We start from the raw sequence: 19,534 nt of genomic DNA, 5'->3' as shown, positions 1-19,534 counted from the left end.
TACTTGATATTTTAATGCAGAATCTAATAGCCTCTATCCGAGGCAAGCCTGCATATAATACAAAGTAGGTCTGCCCTGTTACTAAAATTTCACTTTAAAGTTTCACTTACTTCCAAGAGCAGTTCTGTCCACTTTCACCATTCATAACCCTGACTGAGGTTTCAGTTATGGAGTTTGACACATTTCACATTGAGAATTTTACATTTCAAGCTTTTATTACATTTTGCAGTTGGATGTTGTACAATGGACTAAAGGTATGGACAAAAGCATGCTGGTACTTCTCTGAGCAAAGTAATTCAACAACACGTCATTACAAGTGAAACAGTGGCAACAGGACTCGAAATACTCAGTCCAACCCTTCAGCAGTCATATTGTAGGTTTGCACACCAACTATTTTCTCGATCCAGTGAAGGTATTTCTTTGATATGAAAGTATAAATTCCAGGCTTTTTGGGATTTGCACATCCAAGGCCATATGACACAATCCCTTTGTACTTATTCTTGCATATTAAAGGGCCGCCTGAATCACCCTGGAAGAAGAAAAAATGAAAAAGACGATAATTAAGTAAAATTGGCTAAATTTGAGTCTGTTCAGATTGCAATATATTTTTTGCATATTGAGGTGTGCTCAGTATTTATGTATGTGTTAAACTCACACAAATGTCAGAAAGTACACGACTGGAAAATACCATCGCAGTCAATCTGGCCAATCTTTCTAAAATGTCATATCCCCTGATACCTCTCATATTCCTCTATCAGATATATATCATCAGGTACTGATCCAATCCACGCTTGAATTTGCTGATATAATCAGCCCATACCACCTCCCTTAACAGTCCATTCCACCCTTTGCTAAAGTAGTTAAATAAAAAACATCTTTTCACCACCAAATTTCAAGTTAATATAAGTGTTTGCAAAGATTTTTTTAAGGTTAAAATATTGTTAACTAATTTTGTTCTGGGGTGTGGGGATTATTTTAAAATCTTGAAGCTTTAATGGGGCAACAGGAGCAATCAGAGTACAAACTACTTTTGGTAACCTTGCAGGGATATATCAATAATCTTGAGTTAAAACAAGTAAAGCTTCGAGGTTCAGGAAAAAGGCTTTAACGTACAAAATCGCAGTTCAGTACAAGGACTTCCTCTCTGATCTGAGCAATCCTGAACGCCTCCTATCTCTCCCCATTATCTGTGGTTTGCTTCCACAGCCATGTGACCTTGTATTAGGACTTCCCAGAGTATGCCAGCACATACTGTCATTTTTTAAATTTGCTCACAGGATTTGGGCACCACATGGCAAAGCCACATTTATTGTCCAGCCCTAGTTGGCCTAAGAAGGTGGCAAGCTTGTACTTTTGAACAAATTGGCAGTCTCACTCAGTGAGTTCAAATCGGTGTATGCAATCAGATTCAGTATAGGGCATTTTCCTTGTCCGGGAAAAACGTAGTCGGAAATAAATACGTTACATGTTAAATATAAAAGTCATGATCAATGTCCTAATTTTGTTTTGTGCATGGTACCTTTAAATTTGCTGTGCGGCTGAGCAGGATCTTACAGAGAAGAACTTGTGAACGGCATCCGCGGTACCTTCCCGATCACTGCGGGCCACGCACATGCGCAGCTTAGAGGGAGCATTGGTCATGACTGTAGCAAGCTCACTGACACTTGCCATTTCATAGAATCATAGAAACATACAGCACAGAAAGAAGCCATTTGGCCCATCGTGCCTTTGAAAGAGCAGTCGTGCTTAGTCCTATACCCTGCTTTTTGTCCGTAATCCTGTAAGTTCTTCACCATCAAGTACCTGACCAACTCCCTTTTAAATTTATTTATGGAACCAGTTTCCACCACCTTTTCAGGTTGAGCGTTCCAGATTCCAACAACTTTTTGAGTGAAAGAATTTCTCCTCATCTCTCCTCTACATATTTTGCCAATGATTTTAAATCTATGACCACTAGTTATTGACCCACTCGCCAGAGGGAACAGCCTTTCTCTATCTATTTTATAAAATCCCCACATCATCTTGAAACCTCTATTAGGTCACCTCTTAACCTGCTCTGTTCCAAGGAGATCAGTCTTAACCTTTCAAACCTTTCCTCATGACTGAAGTCCCTCATCCCTGGTAACCTCCTGGTAAACCTCCTCTGTACTCCTTCTAAGGCCTTAACATCTTTCCTGGCGTGGTGCCCACAATTCTCCAGCTAAGGCCTAACCAGTGATTTATAAAGTTTTAGCATGATCTCTTCTCTTTTATATGCCATGCCTCTATTTATAAACCCAAGTCACCCATATGCTTTTGAAACCATCTTATTAACTTGCAGTGCCACCTTTAAGGATTTGTTTATATATGGACACCAAGGTCTTTCTGCTTATCTACACTTAACAAAATCGTGCCATTTATATTATACTGTCTTTCCATATTAGTTCTCCCAAAGTGCATCACTTCACACGCCTCTGCATTGAACTCCATCTGCCATGCTTCTGCCCATTTCATCACCCTGTCTATGTCATCCTAAAATCTACAACTATCCTCATCACTATCTACTACATTGTCAAGTTTCATATCATCATCTGCAAACTTTACAATGCTGGTTGCTACACCTGACTCAAGTCATTTATAAAAATTAAAAAGAATAAAGGACCCAAATCTAACCCTTGGAGAACAACACTACAAAGCACACCGCAGACTGGAAAACATCCATCCACCACCACTCTTTGCTTCCTTTCACTGAACTGAGCCAATTCTTTTTCCATACTGCCATTTTCCCCTTAATTCCATGGGCTTCCATCTTGTTAACAAACTTCCTGAGTGGCACTTTGTTGAGTGCCTTCCAAAAGCATTCTTCCCTGCTCAGTTTGATATAATTCTCTTCAGTGGGACATATCACTTAATCTGATCTGGGGCCATGTAAAACAGACTATCATCTGGGTTCTGCTACAAGATCATAAACACCTTCCCCCAAGCAAAACTTTAAGAATTAACCTTAATTATTAAAGGATTTTTTGTTGCTGATCTCTTGCAGGCTTTGAATAAATGACTTTGAATAAATTCACAAGCATTCTGGGCCACAGGGGCTCCCTTACAGTGTTTGGAATCCAACACTTTTACCATGCGCCATAATTTATCAGTACCCAAAACTTGGAGAGTCACATTACTATAGTGATGAGAAGTCAACTTGATACAGGGCATAGATACAAAGTTCGAGAAAAGGCCCGAATTTGGTCAAAGCCAAGGCCCGCCCAAAGGACCGTCAATGGCTGCTGAGAAACCGGGCGGTACTTTGCCAGGAAGATTCCTCTAAAAGAGATAGCAGTACTGCCCGGCAGCCAAATAAAGGCTTATGCCATTAATCTGGGCTGCAGTGGGCAGCTATTCCCGATCTCGCCAGCAAATGCGATCCTCGCCAAAGCGCCGCCGAGGATTGAGTCAGGTCTAGGGAGGGGGAAATACTGAAACATAAAAATCTTCCGCCAAATAAACACTGGAACACCTTCAGGAGACCCCATACAGGTAAAACGCTGAAAAAGAAAAAATTAAAACATGTTCACTAACCTTTAATTGCAGGTCTTCTTACTTACCGTCGGGGTTAGACCTGCCTCCTTGCAATGGTCCTTCCCACTGCTGCCGCCGACTCCCGCCCGCACCAATATGGCAGCTCGGTTGGCGGGAGGTCATTTACGCGACTTGGCCGCCAGCAGTTGTCAGCGGGCAGTTCCCAGCAGTACTCTCCTCCTGACGGCATCAGACCAAGAAGAATCTGTCACCGAGGGGAGACCGCCGAAAAAGCTCGGTGGCAGCAGGCGGCAGTGGGCGGTAAGGCCACTAATTTCGGGCCCTATATCTGTTTATCATTTTTTAAATATATTCTCGGGATGTGGGCATTGCTTGCAAGGCCAGCATTTATTGCCTATGCCTTGCTGCTCTGAGAATGTGGTGATGGTGGGCCACCTTCTTGAAGCACTTTTTTGATACAACTGAGTGAGTTCCCAGACCACTTCGGAGGGCAATTAAGAGTCAATCACGATGATGTGAGATTGGAGTCACATATAGGCCAGGCCACATAAGGACGGCAGCAGATTTCCTTCCATAAAAGACATTAGTGAATCAGTTTTTATAGACAATTGATAGCTTCATGGTTACGTTTACTAATACCAGTTAACATAGTATACTCACCAAGCATGAGTCTTTTCTGCCTTTGTGGTCACCAGCACACATCATGTTCTCAGTTACTACAGGATTACCGTTGTAATAATCCTTACTGTTGCATGTTTTGCGATCTATTACATTTATCTTCACGTCTTGAAGTGTGTCAGATGGACTTTTTGAATTTTCAGTTGTTATTCCCCATCCTGCCACTGTGCAGGAAGTTCCGGGTTTCACATCCTTATCCTTAGCTTTAGGTAGCTGGAGGACTTTCACATATTTGTTGATCTTTGCATTGCTGGCTAGCTGTGAAAGAAAGAAAGAAAGACTTGCATTTATATAGCGCCTTTCACAACCACCGGACGTCTCAAAGCGCTTTACAGCTAATGAAGTACTTTTGGAGTGTAGGCATGCTTGTAATGTGGGAAACGCAGCAGCCAATTTGCACACAGCAAGCTCCCACAAACAGCAATGTGATACTGACCAGATAATCTGTTTTTGTTATTATTGATTGAGGGATAAATATTGGCCGGGACACCAGAGATAACTCCCCTGCTCGTTGAAATAGTGCCATGGGTTCTTTTAAGTCCACTTGAGAGAGCAGATGGGGCATCAGTTTAACATCTCGTCAGAAAGACGGCACCTCCAACAGTGCAGCACTCCCTCAGCACTGCACTGGAGTGTCAGCCTAGATTTTTGTGCTCCAATCCTGGAGTGGGACTTCTGACTCCTAGGCGAGGGTGCTACCCACTGGGCTACAGTTGACAGACACAATAAGAATGAATTAATATTTCTGCTTTTCAAAAGGTGAAGAATATCTTGTACAAATGTTTTATTCCAAAGGAGGACTGTAATTTTCTACTTGTAAGAAACCTGTTTCCCCAAATTTCTCCCCTCTTAGCCTGAACACTCTGACTTGGATGAGATAATGGTTCCATGAGCACTGGCCACCCTCTAGTACCTCTCTCCAGATGTTGTTTGTCATGTATGAACCTTGATGGTGAGTGTTGTTTATGGGAAGTATCGCAACACAGCCCAACCCGATCCTCATCTAACATTTGCACAGCATGTCTCACTGGATGGCAATCTGGAGCAGGAATCCCCATTGAATTATTTTCTATTTGCAGCCCAAGGCTGCTGAGGCCATTTGTAGGACTACAACCACTGTCCAGCTGGCAGCAGTTAACTTGAAGCTGGGGTTTACCTGATGTGTATGGGTGGTGCATTTATTATTTCATCCATTGGGGAACCTCCATATGTAAGAATTTGGGATTTGGTTCTCAGGATATTAAAGGAAACACTCCAGCTTGATAAGGCAGTTAAAAAAATTCTGGAATTCTAGGTTTTATCACAAGAGGTATAGAAAATAAAAACCAAGAGGTAACAAAAGCCTAGATAAAACCTTAATAAGACTTCAATTAGAGAACTGTGTGCAGTATTGGGCTCCACACTTTAGGAAGGATGGCTTTTGAGAGGGTACAGCATGTAGAGGAAACATATGTAATACAACCATCCAGTACAAGAGTTCAAAGAAGCAGTCACTGGGATGCTGCCTGGTATGAGGAAAGAGAAATACGAAGAAAGATTTGAAAAGTTGGGACTTAGGGGACGATATGATAGAAGTGTTCAGAATTGTGAAAGGATCGTAGTTAGAAGCAGACTCTTTTTAATAGTTGAGAGGTCCAGATGGAGATTAAATGTGAGAGGTTTAGAAAAGAAGGCAGATGAAACTTCTTTACACAGAGAGTTGCGAGGTTGTGGAATTCACTTCCAAGGTTAGTGGTTGGAGCAGAAACCTAGTCAACATTCAAGATTAGATTGGATAGGAAGATGAAGAATAAGGGGATGAGGGAGTCTGGCGACAGGGTGGATAAATGTGATTCGGATTATTTGCTCGCATGGGCCTGGAATTTCCTCAAGTGGTGTAACCGGCAAATTAGGCCGGAATTTACACTGGTTTTTATGCTGCTCTTGCTTCTGTCCAAAGATACGGGGTTTTGAAGCCGGAAGAGACTATTGTCATTTATTTCCATGCATTATTATCGAAGAATTTTAAATTCACTTCCTGCCAATTTTATTCATGTATACCGGATTGTAAGAATTGTCGTCAACAAGCAGAAATCAGTATAAACAATCATGGTCCAAGGATAGCACCGAAGTTACACCACATTCCTTCTCTAAATCCCTCTTTATGTATACAAATTGAAGTTTGAAGCCATCAAACCATTAGGTATGCACATTAGGTACAGAAAGTTTCATAAAATGTAATCATGGGAGCATTTCAAATTTTAATGTAATATTCTGATGCGATAAAAATGCAGGTCCCAGTGAGGAGAAATAAAAAAAATCACATAGAAATTCACCATAAAACACCAGAAATATTTTGGGATTAAATTTACAGCTTGTTCAGAACTGGTGTAAATACAGGAAACTCACGTTCTCTGGTCTTTTGAATGGGGTCGGCGCTATGCTAATGTGTAGCAGAGGGTTTCTTGCAGGCTTTGCAGAATCGCTGTAAAAGATCGAGGAAACTCGGGCGCAGCATAAAATGTGCCGTAAGTCACATGCACAAATTCTCTCGCTCTTTTGCAATGAACGTCGATATAACGCCATACTTACACTGTTGTTGCACTGAAAAATATGAGGAATTTCGGGGCCATGGTGGGAAAATGCTGACATGACTAGATGGGCCGAATGGGCTGTTTCTGTGTTGTAACTTCTAAATATTTCTACAATCCTGCTAAGATTCCTGATAGCAATCATTGCAGCAGAGCAAGAGTAACTCTTTTCTTCTTCCATATTGCTCCCTTCTATGTTTCAGCATTGTCTCTCCCCCCAACAATTCTCTCTCAGCAACAGGGTATCCTTCTCTCTCTCTCTCTTCTCATCCCGACTCAACAGCATTTTTCGCTTCTTTCTCTCCTTCCCAAACAGGCTCTCTCACCATTTGCCTCTTGTTTTTCCCCAACCCCGGAAAGAATCCACTCTTTCTTTCTAGCATAAAAAAATAAAAAATAGGAGCAGGAGTAGGCCATTTGACCCCTCGAGTTGCTCCGCCATTCAATAAGATCATGGCTCATCTGATCCTGGCCTCAACTCCACTTCCCTGCCCACTGCCCAGAACCCTTGACTCCCTTATCGTTCAAAAATCTGTCTGCAACTTAAATATATTCAATGACACAGCCTCCACAGCTCCCTGGGGTAGAGAATTCCAAAGATTTACGACCCTCTGAGAGAACAAATTCCTCATCACTTCTGTTTTAAATGGGCGACCCCTTATTCTCAAACTGATCATCCCTCAATTGGTTCCAAAAGAATCTCAATCTGTCCTTTTCTCTCACCGCCCCCCTCTCGAGGCATCCTCTCTACTTTGCCCCTGCATGGCAGGAGTCCTGCTGCCAAGATGGAGCTCACCACTGCAGGCGAAGAACATCAGGCAGGGCTGCAGTGGGGATATCATTACCGCACTCAAAATGGCAGCAAGAACCCTAAAGGGGCATCGCAGCCTCTCTCCGAGGCATTTGCGAGCATTGGTACCATTACTGCCACCAAGCAGTCTCACGGAGGGCAGTAACAGGGTGGACAGCAGGGAAATGGAACAGGTAACTTGGTTTTGCGCCCTTCCAATTTATGTGCTGGGCAGGGAAGGGGTTGACCAGCGGTGATATTGGAATGAGCAGTGGGAGAGAAATTTAGTTCAGGGTTAGAACGTGGCAGCAGGCCACAGCAGTTAGGAACTTTCATTGCCAACCTGTCATAGAGGTCATGTTATTGAAGAAACTTTTGATAGAATATAATTAGGAGCATGATTTAAAGATTTTGAGCAATATGATTGGAGAACAAAGGAAGTAAAAGTTACCGATTTGAAATGAAAAAAACCTAAACTTAACCAATGACCAAGAAAAAATTGACTGTTGATCATGACAATCCTGATGTGGACGATGGACACGATGTACAGGATGGACACAAGAGACTTTACCGTGAAGGTCCTTTACCCTTTTGCTATCTAACTCTTTCCTCACTGATTCTGTTAATTGTACAAGTAAACTTTGATAAGATGAGCTTTAGCAGAGAAATTGTTTATTCTTAAAAGAAATTAGATCATATCAGAATTGAAAGTGTACATAAGTGATTGATACAACTACAGAGTAGTTGGAAACCACAGAAACTGCGTTCAGTACCTTTTGACAGAAGTAATGACACCCTTTCTGGCACACAATAATAAATAAGAAAGAATGTAGTTTGAGTGTCAATTGTAAAAAAATACATTGCAGACAGAATGTTAAAGAAATAACCAAAGAGTTTCATGATATCGACATTATTATATACATTTACTTTAAAGTGTATTTATAATCCCTCTATGCTTATGCTTTTGCTTTTATTTAGCTTGTTTCCCCCAGTACCATATTGTGTGGCATGATCTAATTGTCTAGTAACTCATATCATGGGGGTCAGTTTAACCCAACCCGCCTGGTGGGAAACTGACAGTTCGGATTGGTCATCCATTTTGTACCCCATGTGATTTCATTCTCCAATGACTTCAATGGAGAATAAAATTAAGCAGGGTGTAAAATAGGAGGCTGATCCAATCCCCTCAGGGTGGGCTCGGTTAAAATGACCCCTCATATCTCTGCTGGGGTGCTGCTGATGCTGAACTCAAGTTGCCTGCTGGGAGCTCCATGAAGTGTTGGGAATGGAATTGAATATTATAGGGATAATTATTATTAAGATTAACCAGTACTATACAGAATATGCTAGTCCTCTTGGAGTTGAAATGTTTTCTTGGGGGTGTAACGGAAATGGGAGGAAGGAAAAAATATTTTAGAATATTGCTTGATCACTTTTGGAGATCAGGAAATGTTTATGCAGAGCTTTCCTTCAGGAAATTTAATGAGATTAAATTTTTGACCTGAAATGTTAACCGTTTTTAATTAATAAAGGGTCAGCTTCTCCAATGGCTTAGGTAGAGAAAGCTAACCTCAGCTGGGGCAGCAGTCAGAGTGCTACAATTGGCCAAAGTACCCAGGCTAAAGATGTAAAAAGAAACTAGCATCTGATCGGTATCTAATGACACTTGCTGAGGTCAAGGTCAACTGTGATGTCCCACAAGGTCAAGCAGCTTGCTAATACTCATTATCAACACTCACCTGTAAAGAATGGGCACGCCAAGAACTGTAATCTTCTATGTGTCTGAGTTTCAGTCTTTGGTAATGCAATAACTAACAGAAATATTGGCAGACCTCACTGTAAATTATTCCCATAAACTTTACTCCGAGATTGAGCACATTAAGCTGTTACGTTTCTAAAAAAGGAAACACTTCCGTCTTTCTAAATTAGACATTTTAAATAGCACAAACAAGCCATAATAAATTAAATAAAATTCATACTTCCAGCAGCATGATGTCATTTTCTTTTGTTTTTAAACTAAACTCTTGGTGGGGGATCTGCTCCTTGACTTTAAGTTTTTGTTGGGTGTTCTTATCCTGTGAAAGAGAATGTGCTCCAAGAACTACTTGGACAGCCTTGTTCCTGCTTACATCAGAAAGACAGAAAATTATTCTTTGCTTCCATTAAAAAAGACAGTTTTTAGAAATTCATCAAAATAAACAATCAGAATCTCAGACAGTATAAGAATAACAGGCTGAATAAAATTAGCCCAGTCCCTTACTATTTACTGTTGTTTTCATCACTACATCAAAAATTGAAACGATACTCAGAAAAATGCCACTCGGCCCAACTGGTCTCTGCTAGTGTTTATACTCCACACGAGCTTCTCCCACTCTACCTCCTCCCACCCTGTTCTCATATCCGTCTGATCCCTTCTCCCGCATGTATTCAAAGCTTCTGCATTTCATAGAAACATAGAAACATAGAAAATAGGTGCAGGAGTAGGCCATTCGGCCCTTCTAGCCTGCACCACCATTCAATGAGTTCATGGCTGAACATGCAACCTCAGTACCCCATTCCCGCTTTATCGCCATACCCCTTGATCCCCCTAGTAGTAAGGACTTCATCTAACTCCCTTTTGAATATATTTAGTGAATTGGCCTCAACAACTTTCTGTGGTAGAGAATTCCACAGGTTCACCACTCTCTGGGTGAAGAAGTTTCTTCTCATCTCGGTCCTAAATGGCTTACCCCTTATCCTTAGACTGTGACCCCTGGTTCTGGACTTCCCCAACATTGGGAACGTTCTTCCTGCATTTAACCTGTCTAAACCCGTCAGAATTTTAAACGTTTCTATGAGGTCCCCTCTCATTCTTCTGAACTCCAGTGAATACAAGCCCAGTTGATCCAGCCTTTCTTGATAGGTCAGTCCCACCATCCCGGGAATCAATCTGGCGAACCTTCGCTGCACTCCCTCAATAGGAAGAATGTCCTTCCTCAAGTTAGGAGACCAAAACTGTACACAATACTCCAGGTGTGGCCTCACCAAGGCCCTGTACAACTGTAGCAACACCTCCCTGCCCCTGTACTCAAATCCCCTCGCTATGAAGGCCAACATGCCATTTGCTTTCTTAACCGCCTGCTGTACCTGCATGCCAACCTTCAATGACTGATGTACCATGACACCCAGGTCTCGTTGCACCTCCCCTTTTCCTAATCTGTCACCATTCAGATAATAGACTGTCTCTCTGTTTTTACCATCAAAGTGGATAACCTCACATTTATCCACATTATACTTCATCTGCCATGCATTTGCCCACTCACCTAACCTATCCAAGTCACTCTGCAGCCTCATAGCATCCTCCTCGCAGCTCACACTGCCACCCAACTTAGTGTCATCCGCAAATCTGGAGATATTACATTTAATCCCCTCGTCTAAATCATTAATGTACAGTATAAACAGCTGGGGCCCCAACACAGAACCTTGCGGTACCCCACTAGTCACTGCCTGCCATTCTGAAAAGTCCCCATTTACTCCTACTCTTTGCTTCCTTTCTGACAACCAGTTCTCAATCCACATCAGCACACTACCCCCAATCCCATGTGCTTTAACTTTGCACATTAATCTCTTGTATGGGACCTTGTCGAAAGCCTTCTGAAAGTCCAAATATACCACATCAACTGGTTCTCCCTTGTCCACTCTACTGGAAACATCCTCAAAAAATTCCAGAAGATTTGTCAAGCATGATTTCCCTTTCACAAATCCATGCTGACTTGGACCTATCATGTCACCTCTTTCCAAATGCGCTGCTATGACATCCTCAATAATTGATTCCATCATTTTACCCACTACTGAAGTCAGGCTGACCGGTCTATAAATCCCTGTTTTCTTTCTCCCTCCTTTTTTAAAAAGTGGGGTTACATTGGCTACCCTCCACTCGATAGGAACTGATCCATAGTCAATGGAATGTTAGAAAATGACTGTCAATGCATCCGCTATTTCCAAGGCCACCTCCTTAAGTACTCTGAGATGCAGTCCATCAGGCCCTAGGGATTTATCGGCCTTCAATCCCATCAATTTCCCAAACAAAATTTCCCGACTAATAAAGATTTCCCTCAGTTCTTCCTTCTTACTAGACCCTCTGACCCTTTTATATCCGGAAGGCTGTTTGTGTCCTCCTTAGTGAACACCGAACCAAAGTACTTGTTCAATTGGTCTGCCATTTCTTTGTTCCCCGTTATGACTTCCCCTGAATCTGACTGCAGGGGACCTACGTTTGTCTTTACTAACCTTTTTCTCTTTACATATCTATAGAAACTTTTGCAATCCGTTTTAATGTTCCCTGCAAGCTTCTTCTTGTACTCCATTTTCCCTGCCCTAATCAAACCCTTTGTCCTCCTCTGCTGAGTTCTAAATTTCTCCCAGTCCCCGGGTTCGCTGCTATTTCTGGCCAATTTGTATGACACTTCCTTGGCTTTAATACTATCCCTGATTTCCCTTGATAGCCACGGTTGAGCCACCTTCCCTTTTTTATTTTTACGCCAGACAGGAATGTACAATTGTTGTAGTTCATCCATGCGGTCTCTAAATGTCTGCCATTGCCCATACATAGTCAACCCATTAAGTATCATTCGCCAATCTATCCTAGCCAATTCACGCCTCATACCTTCAGAGTTACCCTTCTTTAAGTTCTGGACCATGGTCTCTGAATTAACTGTTTCATTCTCCATCCTAATGCAGAATTCCACCATATTATGGTCACTCTTCCCCAAGAGGCCTCGCACAACGAAATTGCTAATTAATCCTCTCTCATTACACAACACCCAGTCTAAGATGGCCTCCCCCCGAGTTGGTTCCTCGACATATTGGTCTAGAAAACCATCCCTTAGGCACTCTAGGAAATCCTCCTCCACTGTATTGCTTCCAGTTTGGTTAGCCCAATCTATGTGCATATTAAAGTCACCCATTATAACTGCTGCACCTTTATTGCATGCACCCCTAATTTCCTGTTTGATGCCCTCCCCAACATCACTATTACTGTTTGGAGGTCTGTACACAACTCCCACTAACGTTTTTTGCCCTTTGGTGTTCTGCAGCTCTACCCATATAGATTCCACATCATCCAAGCTAATGTCTTTCCTAACTATTGCCTTATATCCTCCTTAACCAGCAATGCTACCCCACCTCCTTTTCCTTTTGTTCTATCCTTCCTGAATGTTGAATACCTCTGGATGTTGAGTTCCCAGCCCTGATCATCCTGGAGCCACGTCTCCGTAATCCCAATCACATCATATTTGTTAACATCTATTTGCACAGTTAATTCATCCACCTTATGACGGATACTCCTTGCATTAAGACACAAAGCCTTCAGGCTTGTTTTTTTAACACCCTTTGTCCTTTTAGAATTTTGCTGTACAGTGGCCCTTTTTGTTCTTTTTCTTGGGTTTCTCTGCCCTCCACTTTTCCTCATCTCCTTTCTGTCTTTTGCTTTTGTCTCCTTTTTGTTTCCCTCTGTCTCCCTGCATTGGTTCCCATCCCCCTGCCATATTAGTTTAACTCCTCCCCAACAGCACTATCAAACACTTCCCCTCGGACATTGGTTCCGGTCCTGCCCAGGTGCAGACCGTCCGGTTTGTACTGGTCCCACCTCCCCCAGAACCGGTTCCAATGCCCCAGGAATTTGAATCCCTCCCAGCTGCACCACTGCTCAAGCCACGTATTCATCTGCGCTATCCTGCGATTCCTACTCTGACTAGCACGTGGCACGTGGCAATCCCGAGATTACTACTTTTGAGGTCCTACTTTTTAATTTAGCTCCTAGCTCCTTAAATTCGTTTCGTAGGATCTCATCCCTTTTTTTAACCTATGTCGTTGGTACCAATGTGCACCATGACAACTGGCTGTTCTCCCTCCCTTTTTAGAATGTTCTGCACCCGCTCCGAGACATCCTTGACCCTTGCACCAGGGAGGCAACATACCATCCTGGAGTCTCGGTTGCGGCCGCAGAAATGCCTATCTATTCCCCTCACAATTGAATCCCCTATCACTATTGTTCTCCCACTCTTTTTCCTGCCCTCCTGTGCAACAGAGCCAGCCACGGTGCCATGAACTTGGCTGCTGCTTCCCTCCCCTGATGAGTCAGCCCCCTCAACAGCATTCATACAAACACACAGTATATTATCACATTAATAAAAACACATGCTGGAAATAAATAATAGGTCAGTCAGTACCCTAAAAGTTGGCATTTCAGGGGAATCCTTCATCAGATACAGACTGACCTGCGGTGCATTTCTAGAATTGTTTGTTTTTACTTTCGATTTTCAGTAATCACACTTTTTCTTTGATCTCTAGTATAAGTACAGTAGTTTAGTTATTTTTTTTTAAAGTGCAAGCAGATGGTGGTGTGACATTTAACTCGAGAATGAAGATAAAATGAAAACAGCGTGCAAAGTTTACACTGTAGAAAATCTACGTGGGTTCAAACAGATGTGGATGTGGGGGAGAGTACATCCGGCCTAAGAGCCAGGATGTGTTTGTCCAGGATCTCTGCCAGTGACTCATCAAAGGTCTGTGAGGTCAGGTGGAAGCTCCTCAATTTCCTGGCCACTGGTGCTCTCCTGCACCATCAGGGGCACATGTAAATGTCCAGCATGCTCCAGAGGCTATTTATTGCAGAAGAATGGCCAACTAGGGGGTTACTTGGGGGCAGGGGAGAGCCAAGACCCCCCCCCCCACCCCGCACCGAAAGATAGCACCAGTGTCTCAATCAACCCAATTTCTAAAGGGGTTGCATTTAAATAATTTAAACAAATTCCTTTCTTCTTCTGTGACCTGAACTCTCAGATGGGACAAACATGGAATCCTCCACTGTCATTTGTTGATCCTGGATGTTATTAAAATAATCTGCTCCAAAAAATGTTGGCATGTGAGAACATGGGTGGACTCATTGATTAGACCTGCTGGGGTAGACCTATTATTAGGGGCAGCGGTTCATTCTACTTGCCTCCGTATAATCCTGCAAGCCAATGGTTTAACAGACAGGATACTCCTAGCTGGACAAGCAGTGGGGGGCTCAGACATACTCCAGAGAGCACAGCTTTCGTTGGTAAAACCCCAGCAATACTCTTACGTATGTTTGGGGTTCCGAAGCCTTGGGCCTTGCATTGGTATCGGATACCTGGCTAATGAAATAAAGTCACGCTCACAACTACAGAACTATATGATATTTTTGCCATCTAACAACTAGGCCATTTCTGAAAGTAAATAATTAGGTTTAGATTTTTTTATCTTATCAAGGATCGTGCTAACAGAAATATACACCAATAACATGGTGCTCTGCAGAATAATGCTGTGGCTACAATGTCTGAAAGTAATTATTTCATGCAGGCTAGGTGTGGGAGCTAAGCGCTTTATAAACTTGAGTTAATAATCATGGTAATACTTCATTTATACATGTACTTACTATAACTTACTTTTTACAGTGTGCTGCAGTCAGTACCCATTTACTTTTGATCAACGTCCCTCCGCATTTGTGTTCATAGATCCCCCTTTTATTAAGAAATTGAATTGACGCCATATAAGGCTTTGAATGGGGTTTAACCTCATGGCCTCCAATAATTTCCACACCATGATCTGTAATAAAAATATATAGAAGGTATTAAAAGGCTATTTCATAAGTTGAAATGAGCACTGAGTTATTATAGACTTTTACATCGACAGCTGCTTCATCAATGTCCTTCCTTCACCATAAGTTCAAAGGTGAGGATGTTCGCTGACGATTGCACAGTGTCCAGTTCCATTTGCAACTCCTCAGATAATGGAGCAGTCCATGCACGCATGCAGCAAGATTTGGACAACGTCTAGGCTTCGGATGATAAGTGGCAAGTAACATTCGTGCCACACAAGTGCCAAGTAATGACCATCTCCAACAAGCGAGATTCTAATCACCGCCCCTTGATATTCAAAGGCATTACCATCACCAAATCCACCACCATCAACATCCTGGGGGTCACAATTGACCAGAAACATAACTGGGCTAGCCACGCAAATATTGTGGCTACAAGAACAGGTCAGAGGCGGGGTATTCTGCAGTGAGTGACTCACTCCTGACTCCCTAAAGCCTTTCCACTATCTACAGGGCACAAGTCAGGAGTGTAATGGAATACTCTCCATTTGCCTGGATGAGTGCAGCTCCAAATATACTCAAGAGGCTCAACATCATCCAAGTCTGCTTGATTGGCACCCACTCCACCATCTTAAACATTCACTCCCTTCACCACTGGCGCACCATGACTGCAGTGTGTACCATCTGCAAGATGCACTGAAGCAAATCGCCAAGGCTTCTTCGACAGCACCTCCCAAACCCGTGACCTAGACCACTTAGAAGGACAAGAGCAGCAAGCGCAAGGGAACATCACCACTTGCAAGTCACACACCATCCTGACTTGGAAATAACAGCACTGTGAGAGTACCTTCACCACACAGACTGTAGCAGTTCAAGGTGGCTCACCACCTCAAGGGCAATTAGGGATGGACAATAACTGCTGGCCTTGCCAGCAATGCCCACATCCTGTGAATGAGTAAAAAGAAAGTAAATCCACCAAGAATTTTCAAGTATGTTCATTCCAAGTGCTCCGAGGTCGCTGTGAGTTAGTTACAGTTCAGAGCGGGATGCAAGTTCATGATATGCAGTGTGGGCAGGGAAATTGGGTCAGGTTGTGGATTTGGGTGGAACCAGCCAGTTGCTGAGTCTTAGTTGACCCAATGTTCCCCTTTGCAGTTCTCTTTCGAACACTCAGCTGCCTCCAGCTGCTTCTACGTTCCTGATTATTCAGCCATAAAATCGGCTGCGAGAAGATGCATAAGGGCAGCAAATACTTGCTCACTCACTGATGACCCACGGGAATGGTCCCCAGTAAATGGTATGAGGGAGGACAGGGGTGGGGGATGATCGCGATAGTGGGAGGTGGGAACCCCCAGGGCACTCCTGCTCCTCCTGGCCCAGAAGGAAACCTAAAAAAATACTTATCTGCCTGGGCCTTTTCTGGCCCACGATCCAATTTCTGGCAAGTTTGGTCTGGTGGGGAAGCTGCTCTGCTCCCCGAGTTAGGCCTCAGATTAAAGTGCAGTCGGGTCCCGATTATGTTCAATGGAAAGATGAGGTGTATAACAGGCAGCTAATTCGATATCGCTTAATTTACACCTTTGCCCAAAGTTAAAATTAACCCCGTGAGTATGAAATCTGGCAACTTTACTCACTAGACCAACAGGCAACACAGCTTATTTCTGCTGTTGCATATTGGTGAGTATTACAGCGGTTTTTGTCTCTAAGCTGCTGCAGTGATTTAAACTAAGAGCTGGGGAACTATAACTATTACTTTTTTAAATTAATAATTTGAGAAACTAGTTACTTAATCTAACAATAAATAATAATTTGAATAAAAACTTTAACTAATTAAATTAATTCAGGCTATCAATAAGTAAATAAATAAAGAATTCTAGAAATGGCAGGGCAGGCAGGCTATGAGTCGGGAGTGTCGTATGTGGGAGTTTGTGGACTGCGAGACTCTCCCACATACCCACATCTGCAAGACATATCTCTACCTTCAGTCACTCCGGCTCAGAGCCTTTGCACAAAGTAGCAGAATGGATAGATAGCTAACTTCAAGGCAGAAAACAGAGAGTGGAGGTAAAGAGTAGCTATTCACAGTGGCAGAAGTTCTGGTGTACCACAAGGATCAGTGCTGGAACCTCTGTTGTTCACAATTTATATTAATGATTTGGACATTGGAATCAAAAACACAATTTCTACATTTGCGGATGACAGCAAATTGGGGGATAGGCAATACAACAACGGAAACTTGTATTTATATAGTGCCTTTAACATTGTAAAATGTCTCAAGGTGCTTCACAGGAGTATTATAAGACAAAAAATTTGATACCGAGCCACATAAGGAGAAATTAGGGTAGATGACCAAAAGCTTGGTCAAAGAGATAGATTTTAAGGAGCATCTTCAAGGAAGCAAGAGAAGTGGAGAAGTGGAGAGGTTTATGCAGTGAATTCCAGAGCTTAGGGCTGAGCAACAGAAGGCACGGCCACCAATACTGAGAAGGACTGCAACAAATTACAGGAGGACATCAATAAACTTACAAAATGGGCATATAATTGGCAAATGAATTTCAACGCAGATAAATGTGAGGTATTACATTTTGGTAGGAGTGTCAGCTGTAGCTCAGTGGGTAGCATTCTTGCCTCTGGGTCAGAAGGTCACACAAAAATCCAGGCTGACACTCCAGTGCAGTACTGAGGGGATTGCTGCACTCTCTGAGGTGCCGTCTTTCGAGTGAGACATTAAACCGAGGTATCGTCTCCCCTCAATGGTAGACTGAAAAGATCCTGTGGCACTATTTCGAAGAAGAACAGGCGAGTTATCTCCGGTATCCTGGCCACTATTTATCCCTCAATCAACATAACACATAACAAAAACAGATTATCTGAGCATGACATTGCAGTTATGGGAGCTTATTGTGCGCAAATTGGCTGCTGCATTTCCAACAGCAGTGACTACACTTCAAAAAGTACTTCATTGACTGTAAAGCACTTTGGGATGTCCTGTGGTCGTGAAAGGCGTTATATAAATGCACAGGTTAACAAGGCCATTAAAAAAAGGCAAACCAAGCACTAAGGATTAGTTCTAGAGGAATAGAATTGAAACGGAGTGAAGTTATGCTAAACTTATATTGAACCTTGGTTAGACCACACTTGGAGTACTGCATACAATTGTGATTGCCATATTATTAAAAGGATATAGAGGTATTGGAGATGGTGCAGAGAAGATTTACAAGGATGATACCAGAAATGTGAGGGTATACCTATCAGTAAAGAATGAATAGGATGGGTCTCTTTTCTCTTGAAAAAGAAGGCTGTGGGGTGGCCCAATAGTGATCTTTAAAATTATGAAAGGCAAATACAGAGAGAATGTTTCCACTAGCAAAACTAGAGGCCATCAATATAATATAGTCACCAAGAAGTCAAATAGGAAATTCAGAAGAAACTTATTTACCCAGTGAGTGGTGAGAATGTGGAACTCGCTACCACAGTGAGTCGTTGAGGCAAATAGAGAGGCTAGGTAAGCATATGAGGGAGAAGGGAATAGAGGATTATGCTGAAAGAGTTAGGTGAGGAAAGACGGGAGGACGCTCGAGTGGAGCATAAATGTCGGCATGGACTGATTGGACCGAATGGCCTGTTTCTGTGCTCTATATCCTATGTAATCCTATGTTATATTATCAAGCAGATTTACCAGAAATTTTGGAAGCAAAACGCATTTTTTATCTCGACAATTTTCTCTATATTTGTTACTTTAGTTTAAAAATATTTTTGTACTCTTGAAAAAGTTAAGAAATAAAAACACATCAGAATTCAGGGAAGTAGATGCCTTTTGTAATAAATATAGAAAGAGATAAGTATTAATATATTCATGCATCAGACAGTGAAAATTTAGGTGAATTATTATAAAAAATACTTAAGATATATTTATTACCAATTAAATATTATTACTATAAATCCTAATATAAATGTACTAAGCATAAAATTTCCTTATTTTGTTACTTACAGGCTGGAGTTAGGGAAACAGCAATCAAAGAAATGAACACTGTGTGTTGCAATGATTTCATTGTAGCTTCTCTTATAATTGCAATCAAAGTTCTCATGTAATTTATAAAGATCTCAAAGGGATGTGGTTTGTTCACGTTGATGTCATTGCTAAGAAGTTGTGAATCTTTCTATTGTGAATCGATTCCATTTATGGGAAGCCACATGACAGCGCCCAAAGCTGACCAGAGAATGAAAACAAATATTCAGGCATCAGTGAGAGGAAACTGGGGTTTCACTGCGGTTTTAAAAAATGGATCTATAGATTGAACTTTTCAATTAAATATTCTGATGACACATTTGCCATGCTTATTAAGATCCCACAACATATGCAAACTACATAATGTCATA

General features: G+C 42.1%; 1 protein-coding gene across 3 annotated transcripts; it reads right to left on the bottom strand.

Moving 5' to 3' along the window:
• Positions 1-211: 211 nt before the first annotated feature.
• On the bottom strand, positions 212-19,242 carry LOC139240307 (granzyme A-like). 3 transcript variants are annotated; one of them, XM_070868771.1, is made up of 5 exons: positions 19,146-19,242; positions 15,003-15,162; positions 9,531-9,672; positions 4,174-4,449; positions 212-529 (listed from the first exon to the last, which is right to left on the bottom strand). In XM_070868771.1, exons 1-5 carry the CDS (start codon positions 19,240-19,242, stop codon positions 347-349), a joined length of 858 nt encoding a protein of 285 aa, XP_070724872.1. In that variant the 3' UTR covers positions 212-346. The 3 variants fall into 3 exon arrangements, with proteins under 3 accessions (XP_070724872.1, XP_070724882.1, XP_070724892.1); XM_070868781.1 differs by having other exon boundaries at positions 9,531-9,675; positions 19,146-19,206; XM_070868791.1 differs by lacking the exon at positions 19,146-19,242 and adding an exon at positions 17,737-17,928 and having other exon boundaries at positions 9,531-9,675.
• Between the last annotated feature and the right edge of the window lie 292 nt (positions 19,243-19,534).

The sequence above is a fragment of the Pristiophorus japonicus genome, chromosome 2 (assembly GCF_044704955.1).
Source record: "Pristiophorus japonicus isolate sPriJap1 chromosome 2, sPriJap1.hap1, whole genome shotgun sequence".
In the NCBI taxonomy this organism is placed as follows: domain Eukaryota; kingdom Metazoa; phylum Chordata; class Chondrichthyes; family Pristiophoridae; genus Pristiophorus; species Pristiophorus japonicus.
This window is presented reverse-complemented; position numbering and strand designations above follow the sequence as displayed.

Coding starts and splice junctions, on each gene's coding strand:
- LOC139240307 (XM_070868771.1), bottom strand. CDS start 19,242: ATGAGAACTTTGATTGCAATTATAAGAGAAGCTACAATGAAATCATTG. Junction 15,163..19,145: donor TGTTTCCCTAACTCCAGCCT/GTAAGTAACAAA, acceptor TTTTTATTACAG/ATCATGGTGTGGAAATTATT. Junction 4,450..9,530: donor ATGACATCATGCTGCTGGAA/GTATGAATTTTA, acceptor TTTCTTTCACAG/CTAGCCAGCAATGCAAAGAT.